At 36.8% G+C, this 17082-nt stretch overlaps 4 protein-coding genes and 1 pseudogene across 7 annotated transcripts; all 5 read left to right on the top strand.

Moving 5' to 3' along the window:
• Window positions 1-258: 258 nt before the first annotated feature.
• On the top strand, window positions 259-1879 carry LOC103325784 (G-type lectin S-receptor-like serine/threonine-protein kinase CES101; annotated as a pseudogene).
• A 784-nt stretch (window positions 1880-2663) lies between these two features.
• LOC148918681 (G-type lectin S-receptor-like serine/threonine-protein kinase CES101) lies at window positions 2664-5718 on the top strand. Of its 4 annotated transcripts, none has more exons than XM_089049304.1 (7): window positions 2664-3895; window positions 4014-4106; window positions 4210-4397; window positions 4479-4689; window positions 4808-5045; window positions 5169-5316; window positions 5407-5718. In XM_089049304.1, the coding sequence occupies exons 1-7, from the start codon at window positions 2890-2892 to the stop codon at window positions 5716-5718; spliced, it is 2196 nt and encodes a 731-aa protein (XP_088905430.1). In that variant the 5' UTR covers window positions 2664-2889. The 4 variants fall into 4 exon arrangements, with proteins under 4 accessions (XP_088905430.1, XP_088905431.1, XP_088905432.1 ...); XM_089049305.1 differs by having other exon boundaries at window positions 2669-3886; XM_089049306.1 differs by having other exon boundaries at window positions 2709-3862; window positions 3996-4106.
• A 3923-nt stretch (window positions 5719-9641) lies between these two features.
• Window positions 9642-12898, top strand: LOC148918682 (G-type lectin S-receptor-like serine/threonine-protein kinase At1g67520). Its single transcript, XM_089049217.1, has 7 exons — window positions 9642-10883; window positions 11024-11131; window positions 11240-11451; window positions 11532-11742; window positions 11863-12100; window positions 12222-12369; window positions 12479-12898. The coding sequence occupies exons 2-7, from the start codon at window positions 11083-11085 to the stop codon at window positions 12785-12787; spliced, it is 1167 nt and encodes a 388-aa protein (XP_088905343.1). The 5' UTR covers window positions 9642-10883; window positions 11024-11082; the 3' UTR covers window positions 12788-12898.
• On the top strand, window positions 9687-10787 carry LOC148918683 (Curculin-like (mannose-binding) lectin family protein). The gene has a single exon (XM_089048679.1). The coding sequence runs from the start codon at window positions 9687-9689 to the stop codon at window positions 10785-10787; it is 1101 nt and encodes a 366-aa protein (XP_088904805.1).
• A 1167-nt stretch (window positions 12899-14065) lies between the features above and the next one.
• LOC103325780 (G-type lectin S-receptor-like serine/threonine-protein kinase CES101) lies at window positions 14066-16922 on the top strand. The gene is made up of 7 exons (XM_089049218.1): window positions 14066-15070; window positions 15148-15249; window positions 15349-15551; window positions 15662-15872; window positions 15996-16233; window positions 16341-16488; window positions 16562-16922. The coding sequence occupies exons 1-7, from the start codon at window positions 14269-14271 to the stop codon at window positions 16868-16870; spliced, it is 2013 nt and encodes a 670-aa protein (XP_088905344.1). The 5' UTR covers window positions 14066-14268; the 3' UTR covers window positions 16871-16922.
• Window positions 16923-17082: the final 160 nt, after the last annotated feature.

The following is a 17082-nucleotide window of genomic DNA, read 5'->3' on the forward strand; positions in this document are numbered from 1 at the left end:
AAATGAAAGAGGTTTGTTAAAAAAATTGAGCTTTTAGACCACAAGTCCAACTTCATCCCACCTCACATATATTAATTTTCCAAAAAGACAATTAATGTACAAACAAAAAACGAACATTAACAGCAAATTATATTACCCCTATATCTGCATGTCTAATGAAATGAATTTAGGGGGCCTTCTGAAACCAAGGCTCACTCCAAAAGCTCATACAAGAGGATATTGATTGGCACTACTTTTGCCGGTGCTCTAGTACTAGTAATGGTGCTATACATCGGGTTCCACCTACAACGAAGAAAAAAGTTTGTACTTTCAGCTGGTATATTCTTTAAACTTTATCTGTACATGTTAAACATAATTTTCGCATCTTTAACAATTGTGTCAAATTTAAAATCTTAATTGTCTACACGATGAATCTAAACAGGCGATAGCAGGACAAACAGTCTGAACGAATTGCTTAACTTCATGATATATAATAGACCTACTGATGATTTTGATGGGCTTCAAAATGATCATGGAAACATGGGACGTCATGCTTTAAGCATATTTAGCTTTGCATCTGTCCTGGCTGCCACCTGTAACTTCTCTGAAGATAACAAGCTTGGTGAAGGGGCTTTGGACCTGATTATAAGGTAAGGCTTAAAGTGATTAAAAAAAAAGTATACCAATAGCAGAGAAATATCATAGTTTTTAGGTTTTTTTGGGGACAACTGAAAAATATTATGAATTGCCGATTCAGGAAAAATTGGCGACAGGAAGAGAAATAGCTGTAAAGAGACTTTCCAAATGCTCAAGACAAGGAACATTGCAGTTTAAAAATGAATTAAGACTTATATATGAACTCCAACATACAAACCATGTTCAGCTCTTTGGATTTTGCATCCATGGCAAAGAGAGGATGCTGATATATGAGTACATGCCAAACAAAAGCTTGGACTACTTTTTATTTGGTTGGGAAATTTGCCTTCGTTAATCTTTGTACTGGATTTCATTTGTTCAATTTGTTATATGAATTTTAATAAACTGTCATATATTGGACAGAATCAACCAGAGGTTTGCTCCTAGTTTGGAAGAAGCATTTAAGTATAATTGAAGGAATCGCTCAAGGGTTGCTTTACTTGCACAAGTACGTACTCGAGAAGGAAAGTAATTCAAGTGGATTTAAAAGCTAGCAACATACTACTTGACGAAAATATGAACCCCAAATTTCAGATTTTGGTATGGCAAGAATTTTCACCCATAATGAATTGGAAGAAAATACTAGTAGGATTGTTGGAACACGGTAATTATTAGTACACATTCTTATTACTACCCACATGTTGCTTTGTCATGCATTTCCATAGATCTGTACAAGAAGCTTTTTCTTTCTCATTTGGTGCAGTGGGTACATGTCTCCAACATCATGGAGGGAACTTTTTCAATAAAATCAGATGTCTACAGCTTTGGAGTGTTAATGCTTGAAATCATAAGTGGCAGGAAAAACAACAGATTATACAAAGAGGATTGTGTGCTCAATTTAGTAGGATATGTATGTCAAACAAATCTCTGCAGGCATGTTTATACTTTTCTTCTTTTTAAGATGTGATATTCGTTCTTATTAATCTTGGTTCAGGCATGGGAGTTGTGGAATGAAGGTGGAGGGCTTGAATTAATGGATCCAAATCTAGGAGATTCATGTATTAAAGATCAATTCTTAAGATGCATGCTTGTTGCTCTCCTTTGCGTAGAAGAGAATGCAGCCGATAGGCCAACTATGTCAGATGTCATCTCTATGATGACAAGTGAAAGCATGGAGTTAGCTATGCCAACAAAGCCAGCATTTTACACAGAAAGAAACGTGGCCACTGCTGCTCTAGCTAGATAGAAAGGGACCACAAGTTATATTGATAAAATTATTTGTCCAATTCCGATCTGGTGATGAGTTACTTGTGTAGAATTATGAATCTAACATAAGGAAGTTGTTATTGTAATAGGATGACGTTTATATTACAGCAACTGTGTGTGAATTCACTAAAACCCATTTCCAGCTAAGAATTAATGATTGGACATTTATCAATATCTTACTGTCTTTTATCAGAAACTTGACTTGGCTTCTTTTTTAATGAGCCTGCTAGTTTGAAACTTCAGCTGTGACTCATTACCTACCAGTATGAGAAAACGACAGTGCTTTCAAATTCAAATCTCTCCTTCCCATCTACATTAATTTTCAAACCTTCAGCAAATGGGCTTTGCATCTCTTAACCAGAAAATTAATATTATTCATCATGATTAAGTACAAGTGTTCCCTTATATATTATGTTTATTCCTTTTAAATAACCCTCGATGGTACGAGGAATTTGTTTAGTTATTCTTTTTATTACAATTTGGAATTATCGTTTTCCCACAAATACGACTCCAACCAGGAGCCAAGTGCCTTGTGAAGAAAGAAAAGCAAAGAGAAAAGAAAGGAAGATATAACTCTCTCCAAGAGCACAGATGGATGATGGATATGGTGTGTCCAGAAATATTAAAAAGAGTGAGTCAAACTATTTCCCTAATTTTTAAATCAAATAAAAGGAAACAAAGTCTTCATATCGAATTGTAAGTACTTTATTTAATGCCTAAACTATTTCAATTAAGTGTTCATGATCATCTGGAGAAATTAACTTCCTGACCTGTTGATATCCATGGCTACCGGTTTGATGATGATCAGCTCAATTATCTTCATCATTTCTGCTTCCTTGTGGACTTGCCATGATGCTGCAAGTGACACACTCAAACCAGGGGACACTCTCAATTCCTCAAGTTCCTTAGTATCTGCATCGGGAAAGTTCAGTTTGTATTTCTATGTATATAATGATGGTTCCAACAACAACAGCTATCTAGCTATCCTGAACAAAGAAGCTCCAAACAATGTATGGATTGGCAACCGAGACACACCTATTGTATACCCTTCATTCCGCAGTTCTGACCTTGGACTGGAATAATACATTGAAACTCACTCACCAAGGTGGAGACCCTATTGTCATTTCCTCTGCTCCACAAACTAGTAATATTAGTACTAGTGTTGTGGCTACCCTTTTGGATTCTGGCAATTTTATACTGCAAGAAGTGAACTCTACGGATGGATCGACAAAGCAGGTTTGGTGGCAAAGTTTTGACTATCCATTTGACACATTTTTACCTGGCATGAAGTTAGGTATTAATCATAAGAGTGGCCATCTTTGGTCGATGTCATCATGGGCTACTTACAACAACCCAATGCCAGGGCCATTCACTCTTGATTGGGATCCCAATGTACACCAATTGCAAATCAGGCTACAGGGGGTGCTTTATTGGACTAGTGGAGTCTTTACAAGCAGTAGTAAAATGTTCGAATTTATTTCGGCTGAGGTGTCCAAGCTGAGGTATAATTTTAGTGTAGTTTCAAATGAGAATGAAGACTACTTCACTTACACTGCTGTAGATCATGATCAAAGTGATCAGGAACCACAATGGGTGCTAACCTTTATGGGGAGATTTCATGATGGATCCTTTAATTTCACACAAGCAGAGAACTGTGATGGCTATAACACAGGTGGAGGGTGTGTGAGAAGGGATCGGCCAAGTGATTGCATGGCCAAATTCGATGATGAATTTGAGCTCAAAAATGGTTACTTCAAGATCAACAACTCTAGTAATAGTTCAAGATCCCCGTCCTGGTTTAGCACTAGTAGTAGTGATTGTAAGGCTACCTGTTGGCAAAATTGTGATTGCCTTGGATTTGACATTCCACTTGCTAATGGGACTAGCACCGGGTGCCGATTTTGGAGTGTAGACTGTCAATTCTTTGAAGACCTCACTGCAAGTAACAGTTTTGTCTTGTCAGGACATGCAACACCAGCAAAACCACCATCTGCCAAAAAAAATGGTAAGTCTAGCTGCCAATTTTGGTATCTGTACTTCACAAGAGACAGTTAATGTGCAAATAAGCAACGAACTTTAAATAGAAACAAATTAGCAAAATAAATAATTAATATACTCTGTAAATTATGCAGGACATAAGTGGTTGTGGGTTGGCATTGCCATTGCTGCTGCAGTACTTGTAGTGGTGTTCTGCATCTATCTGCTAAGAAGAAGAATAGTTTCAGGTATAAATAATCTTTAAGTCCCGTGCATTTGTTAGACAGAATTTACACGTTTGACATTGTTGACCTAAATTCAAATCTTTTCTCCACCAATCTAAATAAATAGGCAAGAACAGAGCAAATATACAGAACAAAATGCTTAGCTTCATGAAACATTCCAACAGACCTACTGATGAAGCAAATATGGGACAGCATGATTTAAACATATTTACCTATGAATCTGTCTTGGCTGCCACTTGCAACTTCTCTCAAGAAAACAAGCTCGGAAAAGGGGGCTTTGGACCTGTTTATAAGGTAAGGCCTTGCATACTAAACTGTGTAGTGATTTCTTTTCTTTTTTGAAACAATTCAGAATATTGTTGAGAATCTATTCAGGGAAAATTAGCGAATGGACAAGAAATAGCCGTGAAGAGGCTTTCAAAATGTTCCGGACAAGGAACGTCAGAGTTTAAGAATGAATTGATACTCATACATGAACTTCGACATAGAAACCTTGTTCAGCTCTTTGGATTTTGCATTCATGAAGAAGAGAGGATGTTGATATACGAGTACATGCCAAACAAAAGCTTGGACTACTTTTTATTTGGTTGGGAATTAAAACCATTTTAATCATAGTGCTTGATTTCATTTGTTATTTGATTTTTAATCACTGTCAAAATATGTATATTACAAATAGTATTCTTCCTTAACTCTATATGTGACAGATTCAATCAGAGGTGTGCTACTAGATTGGAAGAAGCGTTTCAATATAATTGAAGGAATCGCTCAGGGATTGCTTTACTTGCACAAGTACTCAAGAACGCGAGTAATTCATAGAGATTTAAAAGCTAGTAACATACTACTTGATGAAAATATGAACCCTAAAATTTCCGATTTCGGTATGGCAAGAATTTTCTCCCACGATGAATTGGAAGAAAACACCAGCAGGATTGTCGGGACACGGTTAGTAAAATGTCTGTGTGTTCACATTATTATCATATGTTCTACTTTTGGTTGCTAAACATGCATGTTTGAAATATATGTATTATGTACTAATTAAAGCCTTTTCCTTTTCACTTGGTGCAGTGGTTACATGCCTCCTGAGTCCGTGGAGGGAATTGTTTCTGTAAAATCTGATGTCTACAGCTTTGGGGTGTTGATGCTTGAAATCATAAGTGGGAGGAAAAACAACAGCTTCTACAATGATGACCGCGCACTCAATTTAGTAGGATATGTATGTCAAACAAATCCTTGCATTTATAATTTCTTCTTCTCAAGGTGTGAATTCAACCATTCTGATATCCTAAATGCTTATATATTTCAGGCATGGGAGTTATGGAAACAAGGTTCAGGGCTAGAATTAATGGATCAAATGGTAGGTGATTCGTCATGTATTGAAGATCAATTGTTAAGATGCATCCACATTGGTCTGTTATGTGTAGAGGAAGATGCAGCCGATCGGCCTACCATGTCAGATGTGATTTCTATGTTGACAAATGAAAACCCACCATTAGCCTTACCTACAAAGCCAGCATTTTTTGTTGGGAGGAAATTGGTGGAAGCTGGTATAGGTGAAATGCAACATGAAATTACATCAGTGAATGACTTGTCCATTTCCAATTTTGATGCACGTTAAGTTTGATCTTCAGAGGGTGCTAGCTTGTGTGTTCCCTGTATTAAAAAGATTATTATCCTCTTTACACATATTTCTTGCGTATTAAGTTTTTGTAAGTTATTAAATTGGCATTATGTATAACAACTTCACTAGTTATTCATGTGTGCATTACTATGTATAAATCTTTATATCGGTTGCCCGTTGAGAATATATGTATTGATCATGATGTTGACAGATGAAATGCTATAATAGAATTGGAGAGTGACTTTCTTTCAATTAAAATTTCCATTTTATGTTTTGTTAGATACAGAACGACTAAACGACACTAAGTTTATGGAAAGAAATTTGTCTCAAATGTTGAGGCCTCGTTTGGTGGCTCAGCTTGGACTGCCTTGCACTGGAATAATAATATTGCTAACATTGGGCAGGCCTTGCATCCAGAGGAAGGTTTTAACTAACAAGTGGATGTGTTCCTCCATAGCCAATTGAGTACAATCATTCATTAATTTATCACTCTTTATTTATTAGCATTGCAAATTATTGTTTTTTTTCCCACAAACACCTCCATCTCTTTCCAAGTCTTCCATAGGGATAATAGGATAATAACATATGAACGTCTCTTCCATGCCACGGATAGATGGTGTGCAATAGACTAGTATGAGTATGAGGGAGTCAAAGTTAGCTTCCTGTAAACATGTTAGAAACTTGATTTTAAAAATATTCTCTAGTATTGTCAGCCACTTGACCTTAAAGAGATGGATTGTTGTGATTGCTTCCATGTTTCTCAGCTAAGCTTTCATTCATGGCTATCATGATCAACTTAATTTTCTTGATCACTATTGGAAGCTTGTGGACCTGTCATGATGCTGCGCAAGCAAAATTAGGGACACACTCAAACCATGAGAGACTCTCAATTCCTCAAGTTCTTTAGTTTCTTCATATGGGAAGTGCAGTTTGGGTTTTGTTCACCCGTTTTGATTTAATCCTGTGATGGTAGGGCAAAGTTTCCCATTGGCCTGAAAACTATTGTTGGTCAACAAGTCAACTTTCTTTTGTGCGTGAGAGTGTCACTGCTAGCAATTTAAACCCCTAGCAGACTTATCAAAAATAGATAACTTGCACCCCAAGTTAATGATTCTAAACAAGCAATTGTGAATTTGGGTGAGGAATACCTCACAAGTAAGTTTTTTTCTTACGTCAGACTAGTGAGGATTTCACAATTTTTTTACAGTACAAAAATTGGTAGTTCTGGACAAAATAGATGAAAATAAGACAAACTGTCTAAGCATAACTTCCTATTATATGACTCAAAAGAGAAATGGCAACTCCGAAAAAGACAACAGAACGTTGGACTTCGATTTCTGTTTGGATAGCTGCCTCTGAACTGCCTGGATTGGATATGTCTATGCTGGATTGAATCGTCAACACCTTCAACTAATGAGTTTCAGCTATAAATTGATACCACTGTTTGAGTTTGGTAGAGCTTCGATCTATTTCAAGCTCTAGAAGACTTTTGAATAGGCGAATTAGGGACTATTTGGTCCAAGAGGCGTATGGTGGATTAATGATCACCGTGCTTGAATCTGCATAGTACATTACCTTGATCGGGCTTTCGTAAATTTGTTGAGGTTTTCATATTGTTAAAAAAAAAAAAAAAAAAAAAAAGGGGGACTCTACTTGACTTGGCTTGTACTGAACTAAATTTGTAACAAGAGAAGTCTCGCTTTGTAAAATTGTTTCTCTGAACTGAACTAAATTTAGATATTTGAATTCTAGCTTATTTGTTTCTGGTGGATCAAAGAGCTTTGGTTGTTTTAGTGTCTGAAGGCTTTTTAGATCAGTTGATCTTTTTGAGTTTGTCAATTGTGACTTTGAGAGTTTTTGTCTTGATTGATTTTTTTGGCTATCCTTTGATCTGTTCACCTCCTCTCATATTTATAGAAACTGCTGAAGTGAGGTTTTTAATCTTTAATAATGGACGGCAAATCTTTCAAAAGATCTTTCTTTTTAAATGCCACCAAAAAAAAAAGGAAGTTATTTATTCTGGCAGAGAAGAACCATCAACAGTCAGTTCACATGGTGGTCTTTTCCTTGCTTTTCCCTGAAAGAAAACCAACTCCTTTTGTTCTTTGTTTGTTCCTTGTAAAGAGAAAAAACACAATCTGCCATGATGGTCAGTTTACTTTTCCTAATGAACAACTTTCTTGCTCCCTACTTATCTCTTGAAAACGTAGCTTGCTTATCTCTTGGAAAGGAAACCTTCTTTAGTTTAGAGCTTCTCTGTATGTGAAAAAGGGATTTGATCTTATTTCCCTGGCTGCAGAAAAAATGGAGAAGTCATCCTGTAAGATCTGCCTTCATTAACTCCCTATCACTTCCTCTGTGATAGTTGAAAATTTTGACTTTTCCAAAGTTAGAAAGTCACATGGGGGCTCTCTTGAGTAAAAAGATATCTGCTGACTTGCCTTTTTGGGGTAGAGATCAAGTGGTGTGCATTTTTCAGAAGCTGGGCTTTTATCCAAAACTGTGTGTGTCAATTTTTAATTGCCAATAATAGTATTTTATTTTTTAGACCATAGCTATATTTGTGAAAAAAGGTCCGGGCTATTTCAGTTTCTTAGTTTGATTTCTAATTCCCATAAATAAAAAGCCCAAAATGTTGACAAAAAATAGGATGGCGCGCAGAATTTTGGCCCAAACAGGTTTCTATGTATAAAATAAAGTCGATGGTTCCAACAAAACCAGCTTTCTAGCTATCCTGAATAGAAAAATTTCAAACAGCATATGGATTGGCAACCAAGAGACACCAATTATGCACCCTTCACCCGCAGTTCTTACGTTGGACAGGAATAATACATTGAAAATTATACACCAAGGTGGAGATCCTATTGTCATTTGCTCTGCTCCACAAACTATACTAGTAATACTAGTACTAGAAGTGTTGTTGTGGCCACCATTTTGAACAAGGTAACCACTAATCCGTTGTATTAAGATTGCATGGAAAGGAACTTCACTTGCATGACATGTTGATAGTGTGTGTGGGAAAAGCTTCCTTCCCCACTATCGCTTGTATAAAAAAATACATCAACTACACAGTTGGCTGATGGGGCTTTGGGCCTTGTGACACGTTGCCCCCTCAAAGTTTGTTCAACCAAAATGCATCATATACGTTCAACGATAGTATATGATATTTCACATTGCGTTACCTTAGGATATTAGGTCGTTTTTATAAGTTTAAAAAGGTGTGGGGTTGACTAAAATCCATTTCCAACTAAGAATGATCGGATGTTTATCAATATCAACCTGAATTTAAAATATAAGATGGACACGTAGTGCTATTATATATAAAATTAATTAAAAATTACTTTTCTTTTTTTTATCATAAATTTGACTTGGGTTTTCAGTTTTTTTTTTTATCAGCCTGGTTCGGTATTTCATTCATACCTGCTATTTTTATAAATTGGTCATTAATAAAATAAATTGATAAATAAACAATCAGAATATATGAAAATTATTAGAGTGTAAAACACATTTTGAATCCTCTCCTCCTAACCTGAAAATTATTATTCTTCATCATGATTCAGCACAGATATGGTACGATGAATTTGTTTATTTATTAATTTTATTAGCATTTGAAATTATTATTTTCCCACAAATACGCCTCCAATCCGGAGCCAAGTGCCTTGTGAAGGAAGAAAGGCAAAAGAATGAATGAAGGAGACTGTCTTCTAAGTGCAGGCATTAAAAAAAAAAGTCAAAACTCTCTCTAATTTTTAAATCCAACAAAAGAAGAAAAGTCTTCATGTCTACTTGTAAGAACTTTATTTAATGTCTAAATGATTGCCGACCGACCGTTGACCTTAGGGATAGTGATCATATTCATGTGTAAATTCTAAGCTATTTCAGCTAAGTTTTCATGACCATCTGTATAAATTAAAGTGAAAGTAGGGCCTGACTTGTCGACATCCATTGCTTCTGGTTTGATGATGATGAGCTCAATTTTCTTCATCATTTTTGCTTCCTTGTGGACTTGTCATGACGCTGCAAGTGACACACTCAAGCCAGGGGACACTCTCAATTCCTCAAGCTCCTTAGTCTCTGCATCAGGCAAGTTCATCTTACGTTTCGTTGTACAAAATATCGACGGTTCGAACACCAGCTATCTAGGGATCCTGCGCAATAAACCAGGAGCAAACAAAGCATGGATTGGCAACAGAAACACACCTATTCCATACCCTTCCTCCCCACTTCTCATCTTGGACTTGAACAACGCACTGAAAATTACATACCCAGGCGGAGACCCTATTGTCATTTCCTCTGCTCCACAAACTAGTGTTGTTGTGGCTACCCTTTTGGATTCTGGCAACTTTGTACTACAAGAAGTGAACTCTGTCAACAAATCGACCAGTGGGGTTTTATGGCAGAGTTTTGATTATCCAACAGACACATTTTTACCAGGCATGAAATTGGGGGTTGACCACAGAAATGGGCACAATTGGTCACTTTTGTCTTGGGCAACAAGCTACAACCCAGCGCCAGGGCCTTTGAGCCTTGATTGGGACCCCAATGGACACCAATTGAGAATCAAGCAAGCTGGGGTGGTTTATTGGTCCAGTGGCATCTTCGGAGATGGAAGATTTGAATTTATTTTTCCTGATGTGTCAAAGCAGAGGTACAATTTTAGCATTGTTTCAAATGAAAATGAAGACTACCTCACCTACACTGCTGTAGGTGATCCAAGTGATCCTGAGCCAGAATGGGTGCTATACAGCAGAGGGACACTTTTTGAGTATGGAACACAAGTTGCTATTACAAAAGCGCTGAACTGTGATGGCTACAACACAGATGGAGGGTGCGTGAGAAGGGACCGGCCAAGCAGTTGTACAGCGAAATTCGGTGATGAATTTGAGCAAAAAAATGGTTACTTCAAGATCAACAACTCTAGTAATACTTCAAGATCCCCCAACTGGTTTAATGCTAGTAGTAGTGACTGTAAGGTTACTTGTTGGCAAAATTGTGACTGTCTTGGATTTGACCTTCCACTTGCTAATCAGAGTCAGACTAGTACCGGCTGCGATTTTGGAGTGTAGACTCTCAGTTCTTCGAAGACCTCAATTCAAGTAGCAGGTTTGTTTTGTCAGGACTAGCAACGCCAGCGAAACCACCACCGCCTGCCCAAAAAAATGGTAAGTCTAGCTGCCAAAATTTGATACCTGTACTTCACAAGAGACAATAAATGTGCAATAATGAGCAACAAACATTAACTAGAATCTAAGAGGGCCTAATATATGACTAAATATGTGGCTAATTAATTGTCACTCTGTAGATGATGCAGGACATAAATGGCTGTGGATTGGCATTGCTATTGCGGCTGCTGTCCTTGTAATGGTGTTCTGCATCTTGGGTTACCTGCTAAGAAGAAGAATCTGCTCAGGTACATATAAGCCTCATGTGAACTTGTTAGAAAGAAAAGAATTCACATGTTTCATAATTGTTGTCCCAAATTGAAATTTTAACTTTCTGCACTAATCTAAATAAATAGGCAAGAACAGAGCAATGATACAGAACAAATTGCCTAGCTTCATGAAATCCAATAGATCTGCTTATGATCCTGTTAATGAGCTTCAAAACGATCATGGAAACATGGGAAAACATGATTTAAGCGTGTTTACCTATGAATCTGTTTTGGCTGCCACTTCCAACTTCTCTCAAGAAAACAAGCTCGGAGAAGGTGGATTTGGACCTGTTTATAAGGTAAGGCCTTGCACAATAAAATGTGTCGTGATTTCTTTTCTTTTCTGAAAAATTAAGAATATTGTTGAGAATCTGTTCAGGGAAAATTGGCGAAGGGGCAAGAAATAGCGGTGAAGAGACTTTCAAAACGTTCCGGACAAGGAACGTCAGAGTTTAAGAACGAATTGATACTCATACATGAACTTCAACATACAAACCTTGTTCAGCTCTTTGGATTTTGCATTCATGAAGAAGAGAGGATGTTGATATATGAGTACTTGCCAAACAAAAGCTTGGACTACTTTTTATATGGTTGGGAATTAAGAACACTTTAATCATAGTGCTTGATTTGCTCTGTTATCTGATTTAAATTAACTGTCAAAATATGTAGATTACAAATAGTGTTCTTCGTTAACTCTCTATGTGTGACAGATTCAATCAGAGGTGTGCTACTAGATTGGAAGAAGCGTTTCAATATAATTGAAGGAATCACTCAGGGATTGCTTTACTTGCACAAATACTCAAGAACTCGAGTAATTCATAGAGATTTAAAAGCTAGTAACATACTACTTGACGAAAATATGAACCCGAAGATTTCCGATTTCGGTATGGCAAGGATTTTCACCCACAATGCATTGGAAGAAAATACCAGTAGGATTGTCGGGACACGGTAAGTAAATATTGTGAGTGTATATATACATTCTTATCATGTCTTCTGCTTTCAGTTGCTAAGCATGCATGTTTGCAGATTTGTACTAATTAAATAATTTTTTCTTGTCCATTTAATCCAGGGGTTACATGGCTCCTGAGACCATTGAAGGCATTGTTTCTGTAAAATCGGATGTATACAGCTTTGGGGTGTTAGTGCTTGAAATCATAAGTGGCAGGAAAAACAATAGCTTTTACAATGATGATCGTATACTCAATTTAGTAGGATATGTATGTCAAACAAATATCTAACTGAAGTTGTTATTATGCTTTTCTTCCTTTTAAGGTGTGAGATATTCCAATGATCCTAAATGATGATATTTATCAACTTGGTTTTCAGGCATGGGAGTTATGGAAAGAAAATGCAGGGTTAGAACTAATGGATCCCACTCTAAGCGATTCATGTATCGGGAATCAATTGCTAAGATGCATCCACGTTGGTCTACTATGTGTGGAGGAAAATGCAGCTGACCGACCTACCATGTCCGATGTCATATCTATGTTGACAAATGAAAGCATGGAGTTGCCTAAACCAACAAAACCAGCATATTACACAGAAGGAAATACAGACACTGCTGGTATGTGTAGAAAGGGACTGCAAAATGGATCAATAAATGGTTTGTCCAATTCAGATTTTGGTGCACGATGAAGGAATCAATCATGTTTTCGTGGCTGTAAAAGTGTGATAGTACTTTATGTGGAACTGTTATTTTTGTGAAACCCAGTCAATCTGCTTTATATATTGAAATGAACCAATCTTTGTCAATTTGAAAAACTCTTAGGAAAGATGAAGTTAAGGAGCAATTTTTCAGTCACATGTGATCATATCCATGATTTAGACACAATTTGCAACCAAGAAAGTAGAAACTGATATATGCATACATGTTCATAACCAATCATCTAAATCTAAACGCCCACAACATCAATTATAATGGCTTGTCCATTTCTGATTTTGATGTTGTACTGATCATGCTTTGTGTACCTCAACTACATACACTTCAATAAGATTTTTTTTGTTTTAAGGAAAGAAAAAACAAAAGTTGTACTTTGAGTCTTAGACCTGTTATAGTTTCAAGTCAAGATTAGCAAGTAAATTATCATTGTTAAGTACAGCTTTTCTTTTGTTTATTTCTTATCATTTGAAACCATTGTTTTCTTTTTCCACAAATTAATGCATTCCATCTCTTTTGAAGAAGAGGAGCCGACTACGTGACTTGATCAGAAAGAAAAGACAAAGTCATTGTTGTATATGCAGGTCATTCTAACCAAAACCAAATAGAAAAATCATTGTCAAAACATAAACATGTGAATCAAAAGTCTTCCTGTCATTTCCAAATTTTTAAATTAAAAAAAACCATTGTTTTCTTTTTCCACAAATTAATGCATTCCATCTCTTTCGAAGAAGAGGAGCCGACTACATGACTTGATCAGAAAGAAAAGACAAAGTCATTGTTGTAAATGCAGGTCATTCTAACCAAAACCAAATAGAAAAATCATTGTCAAAACATAAACATGTGAGTCAAAAGTTTTCCTGTAATTTCCAAAATTTTAAATTTAAAATAAAACAAATATCTTCCAGAAATTGCAAACAAAATTATTAGTTTCTAAAGAATTTCCTACCCTTGACCACTGTGATACTGGTTTTAACTCCCACACCTCTTGATCATGTTTTTTCAGCCAAGTTTTTCAGGGTCTTGTGGTCACCCATGGCTACAGCTTTAATGATGAACTCAATTATCTTCCTCATTTTTGCATGCTTGTGGACTTGTCAGGATGCTGCAAGTGACACTCTCAAGCCAGGGGACACTTTCAATTCCTCAAGCTCCTTAGTCTCTGCATCAGGCAAGTTCATCCTGCGTTTCGTTGTACAAACTAGTTCGAACACCAGCTATCTAGCTATCCTGCGCAATAAACCAGGAGCAAACAAAGCATGGATTGGCAACAGAAACACACCTATTCCATACCCTTCCTCCCCACTTCTCACCTTGGACTTGAACAACACATTGAAAATTAGTCAAACAGGTCAAGATTCTATTCCAATTTTCTCTGCTCCACAAACTAGCGGTCCGTTGTGGCTACCCTTTTGGATTCTGGCAATCTTATAGTACAAGAACTGAACTCTGTGGATGGATGAAACGGGTTTTGTGGCAAAGTTTTGATTATCCAGTAGACACATTTTTACCCAGTATGAAATTAGGTGTTAACCGTAGTAATGGCCACATATGGTCACTTTTAGCGTGGACAGGTACCTACAACCCAGCTCCAGGACCTTTCACTCTTGATTGGGAACCCAATGAGCGCCAGTTGAAAATCAGGAAAAGTGGGGTGGTTTATTGGACAAGTGGAGTCTTAAGATCAGATGGGAGATTTGAATTTATTTTGCCAAATGAGTCCAAGCAGAGGTACAATTTTAGCATTGTTTCAAATGAGTGCGAAGAGTGCCTCAAATACAGTGCTGTAGATGATCAAAGTGAACCTGAACCAGAATTGGTGCTATACAGCCAGGGGAAACTTCTTGACTATGGGGGACGAGTTGATATTGTACTAGCACTTAACTGTGATGGCTATAACACCGATGGAGGGTGTGTGAAAAGGGGCGATTGTGTGGCCAGAGTTGGTGATGACTTTGAGCTCAAAAATGGTCTCTTTAAACCCATGAATTTGAGCTCAAGATTCCCATACTGGTTTGATTCAAATATAAGCCACAGTGGTACTATAAACGCCTGCAAGGCTACTTGTTGGAACAATTGTACCTGCCTTGGATTCAACTTTCCAATATCAGATAATCAGACTACTGGTAGTACAGGATGTCAATTTTGGAGTGTAGACAGTGAGTTGGTCGAAGAAAACACTGGATCGAGTACTGCAACTAGTAGCTTTGTTTTTTCAAGTTTAACATCGCCACCAAAATCACCACCTCACAAAAATACTGGTAATTCTAGCTATGTATCTTTTAATACATTGAACTTAAGCACAAGTCCAATTTCAACTGGTATATTTTTGATGCAGGACAAAAGTGGATATGGATTGGCACATCTTCTACTGGTGCTGCTCTAATGCTTTTAGTCTTGTGCCATCTGCTACGAAGAAGAAGATTGGCACTTTCAACTGGTATATTTCTTTATAAGCTTTTGTCCTCTAGTTTTACATCATTGACTTTTGTTGTCCACAAATTGAAATCATAACTTTCTACACTATCAATCTAAATAGGCGAAAGCAGGACAAACATTGAGAACGAAATGCTCAACTTCATGAAATCTAATAGACCTACTGATCATGTTGGACTTCAAAATGATGGAAAGATGGGACATCAGGACCTAAGTGTATTTAGCTATGCATCTGTCTTGGCTGCCACTTCCAATTTCTCAGATGAAAACAAGATTGGAGAAGGGGGCTTTGGACCTGTTTATAAGGTAAATTTTTAAATTACAAAAGTATTTTCTATTTGTTATTCAAAAGCTGATGAACATGTAGGTTTTCCCTTTTTGAAATGGCTGGGAAATATTATGGATTATTAATTCAGGGAAAATTGGCGACGGGACAAGAAATCGCTGTGAAGAGGCTTTCGAAATGCTCAGGGCAAGGAACCGCAGAGTTCAAGAATGAGTTGATGCTCATATATGAACTCCAACATACAAACCTTGTTCAGCTTTTTGGGTTTTGCATTCATGAAGAAGATAGGATGTTGATATATGAGTACCTGCCAAACAAAAGTTTGGACCACTTTTTATTTGGTAAGGAATTAAAGATACTTGATTTTGATTTGTTATATTTGTAATCTGATTTTTATTCTACTGTCAAAATTCAAAGATTACTACTATTAATTTTAATCTTACTTAACTCTACATATTGGACAGATCCAAACAGACGTCTACTTCTAGATTGGAAGAAGCGTTTTGGTATACTTGAAGGAATCGCTCTAGGGTTGCTGTACCTGCACAAATACTCAAGAAAGAAAGTAATTCACAGAGATTTAAAAGCAAGTAACATACTGCTTGATGAAAATTTGAATCCCAAAATCTCCGATTTCGGTATGGCAAGGATTTTCACCAATAATGAATTGGAAGCAAACACTAGTAAAATTGTCGGAACACGGTAAGTGAACAAATTTCTGCATACACACTCTTATTCTGCTGTTGGTTAAACGTGCATTTTTGAAGATATATGCTAATCAAAGCCTTTTTCATTTTCATTTGGTGCAGTGGTTACATGCCTCCTGAGTCCATGGAAGGAATTGTTTCCGTAAAATCTGATGTCTACAGTTTCGGAGTGTTGATGCTTGAAATCATAAGTGGGAGGAGAAACAACAGCTTCTACAACGATGATCGCGCTCTCAGTTTAGTAGGATACGTATGTCAAACAACTCTCTGCATTTATAATACTCTACATTTTCTTTTTCTTAATCTGAAAAATGTTATTTCAGGCATGGGAGTTATGGAAAGAAGGTTCAGGACTAGAATTAATGGATCCAACGGTAGGTGATTCATGTATTAACGATCAAGTGTTAAGATGCATCCATGTTGGTCTGTTATGTGTAGAGGAAGATGCAGCAGATCGCCCCACCATGTCAGCTGTAGTATCTATGTTGATAAATGAAAGCACACCATTAGCCTTACCTACAAAGCCAGCATTTTTTGTTGGAAGGAAATTGGTGGAGGCTGGTGTAGGTGGAAAGCAACCTGAAATTGCATCAGTGAATGACTTGTCGAATTCCGATTTTGATGCACGTTGAAAAAAGTATGATCTTCATATGGTGCTCGCTTGAGTTCCCTATATTAAAAAGATTATTATGTTATTTACACATATTTCTTGTGGATTAAGTTATTGTAATAATGAAATAGAGTCGTATGCAATACATGTCGTTTTAACTCATTTCATTCTAACTCAAGTGGTTAAAAATCTTCTATCTAAGAACTCGAAATCGTATGTGTTCGGTTATTCACT

The sequence above is a fragment of the Prunus mume genome, linkage group LG3 (genome assembly GCF_029339155.1).
Source record: "Prunus mume cultivar Tortuosa linkage group LG3, ASM2933915v1, whole genome shotgun sequence".
Classification (NCBI taxonomy): domain Eukaryota; kingdom Viridiplantae; phylum Streptophyta; class Magnoliopsida; order Rosales; family Rosaceae; genus Prunus; species Prunus mume.

Excerpts from the sequence above, each read along its gene's own strand:
- LOC103325780 (XM_089049218.1), top strand. The coding sequence starts at position 14,269 with ATGAAACGGGTTTTGTGGCAAAGTTTTGATTATCCAGTAGACACATTT. Across the intron at positions 15,250-15,348 it reads AAGATTGGCACTTTCAACTG|GCGAAAGCAGGACAAACATT; the intron begins GTATATTTCTTT and ends CAATCTAAATAG. Across the intron at positions 16,489-16,561 it reads CTCTCAGTTTAGTAGGATAC|GCATGGGAGTTATGGAAAGA; the intron begins GTATGTCAAACA and ends ATGTTATTTCAG.
- LOC148918683 (XM_089048679.1), top strand. The coding sequence starts at position 9,687 with ATGAGCTCAATTTTCTTCATCATTTTTGCTTCCTTGTGGACTTGTCAT.
- LOC148918682 (XM_089049217.1), top strand. The coding sequence starts at position 11,083 with ATGGTGTTCTGCATCTTGGGTTACCTGCTAAGAAGAAGAATCTGCTCA. Across the intron at positions 11,743-11,862 it reads CTTGGACTACTTTTTATATG|ATTCAATCAGAGGTGTGCTA; the intron begins GTTGGGAATTAA and ends TATGTGTGACAG. Across the intron at positions 12,101-12,221 it reads AGTAGGATTGTCGGGACACG|GGGTTACATGGCTCCTGAGA; the intron begins GTAAGTAAATAT and ends CATTTAATCCAG.
- LOC148918681 (XM_089049304.1), top strand. The coding sequence starts at position 2,890 with ATGTATGGATTGGCAACCGAGACACACCTATTGTATACCCTTCATTCC. Across the intron at positions 3,896-4,013 it reads CAAAAAAAATGGTAAGTCTA|GACATAAGTGGTTGTGGGTT; the intron begins GCTGCCAATTTT and ends TAAATTATGCAG. Across the intron at positions 4,690-4,807 it reads CTTGGACTACTTTTTATTTG|ATTCAATCAGAGGTGTGCTA; the intron begins GTTGGGAATTAA and ends TATATGTGACAG.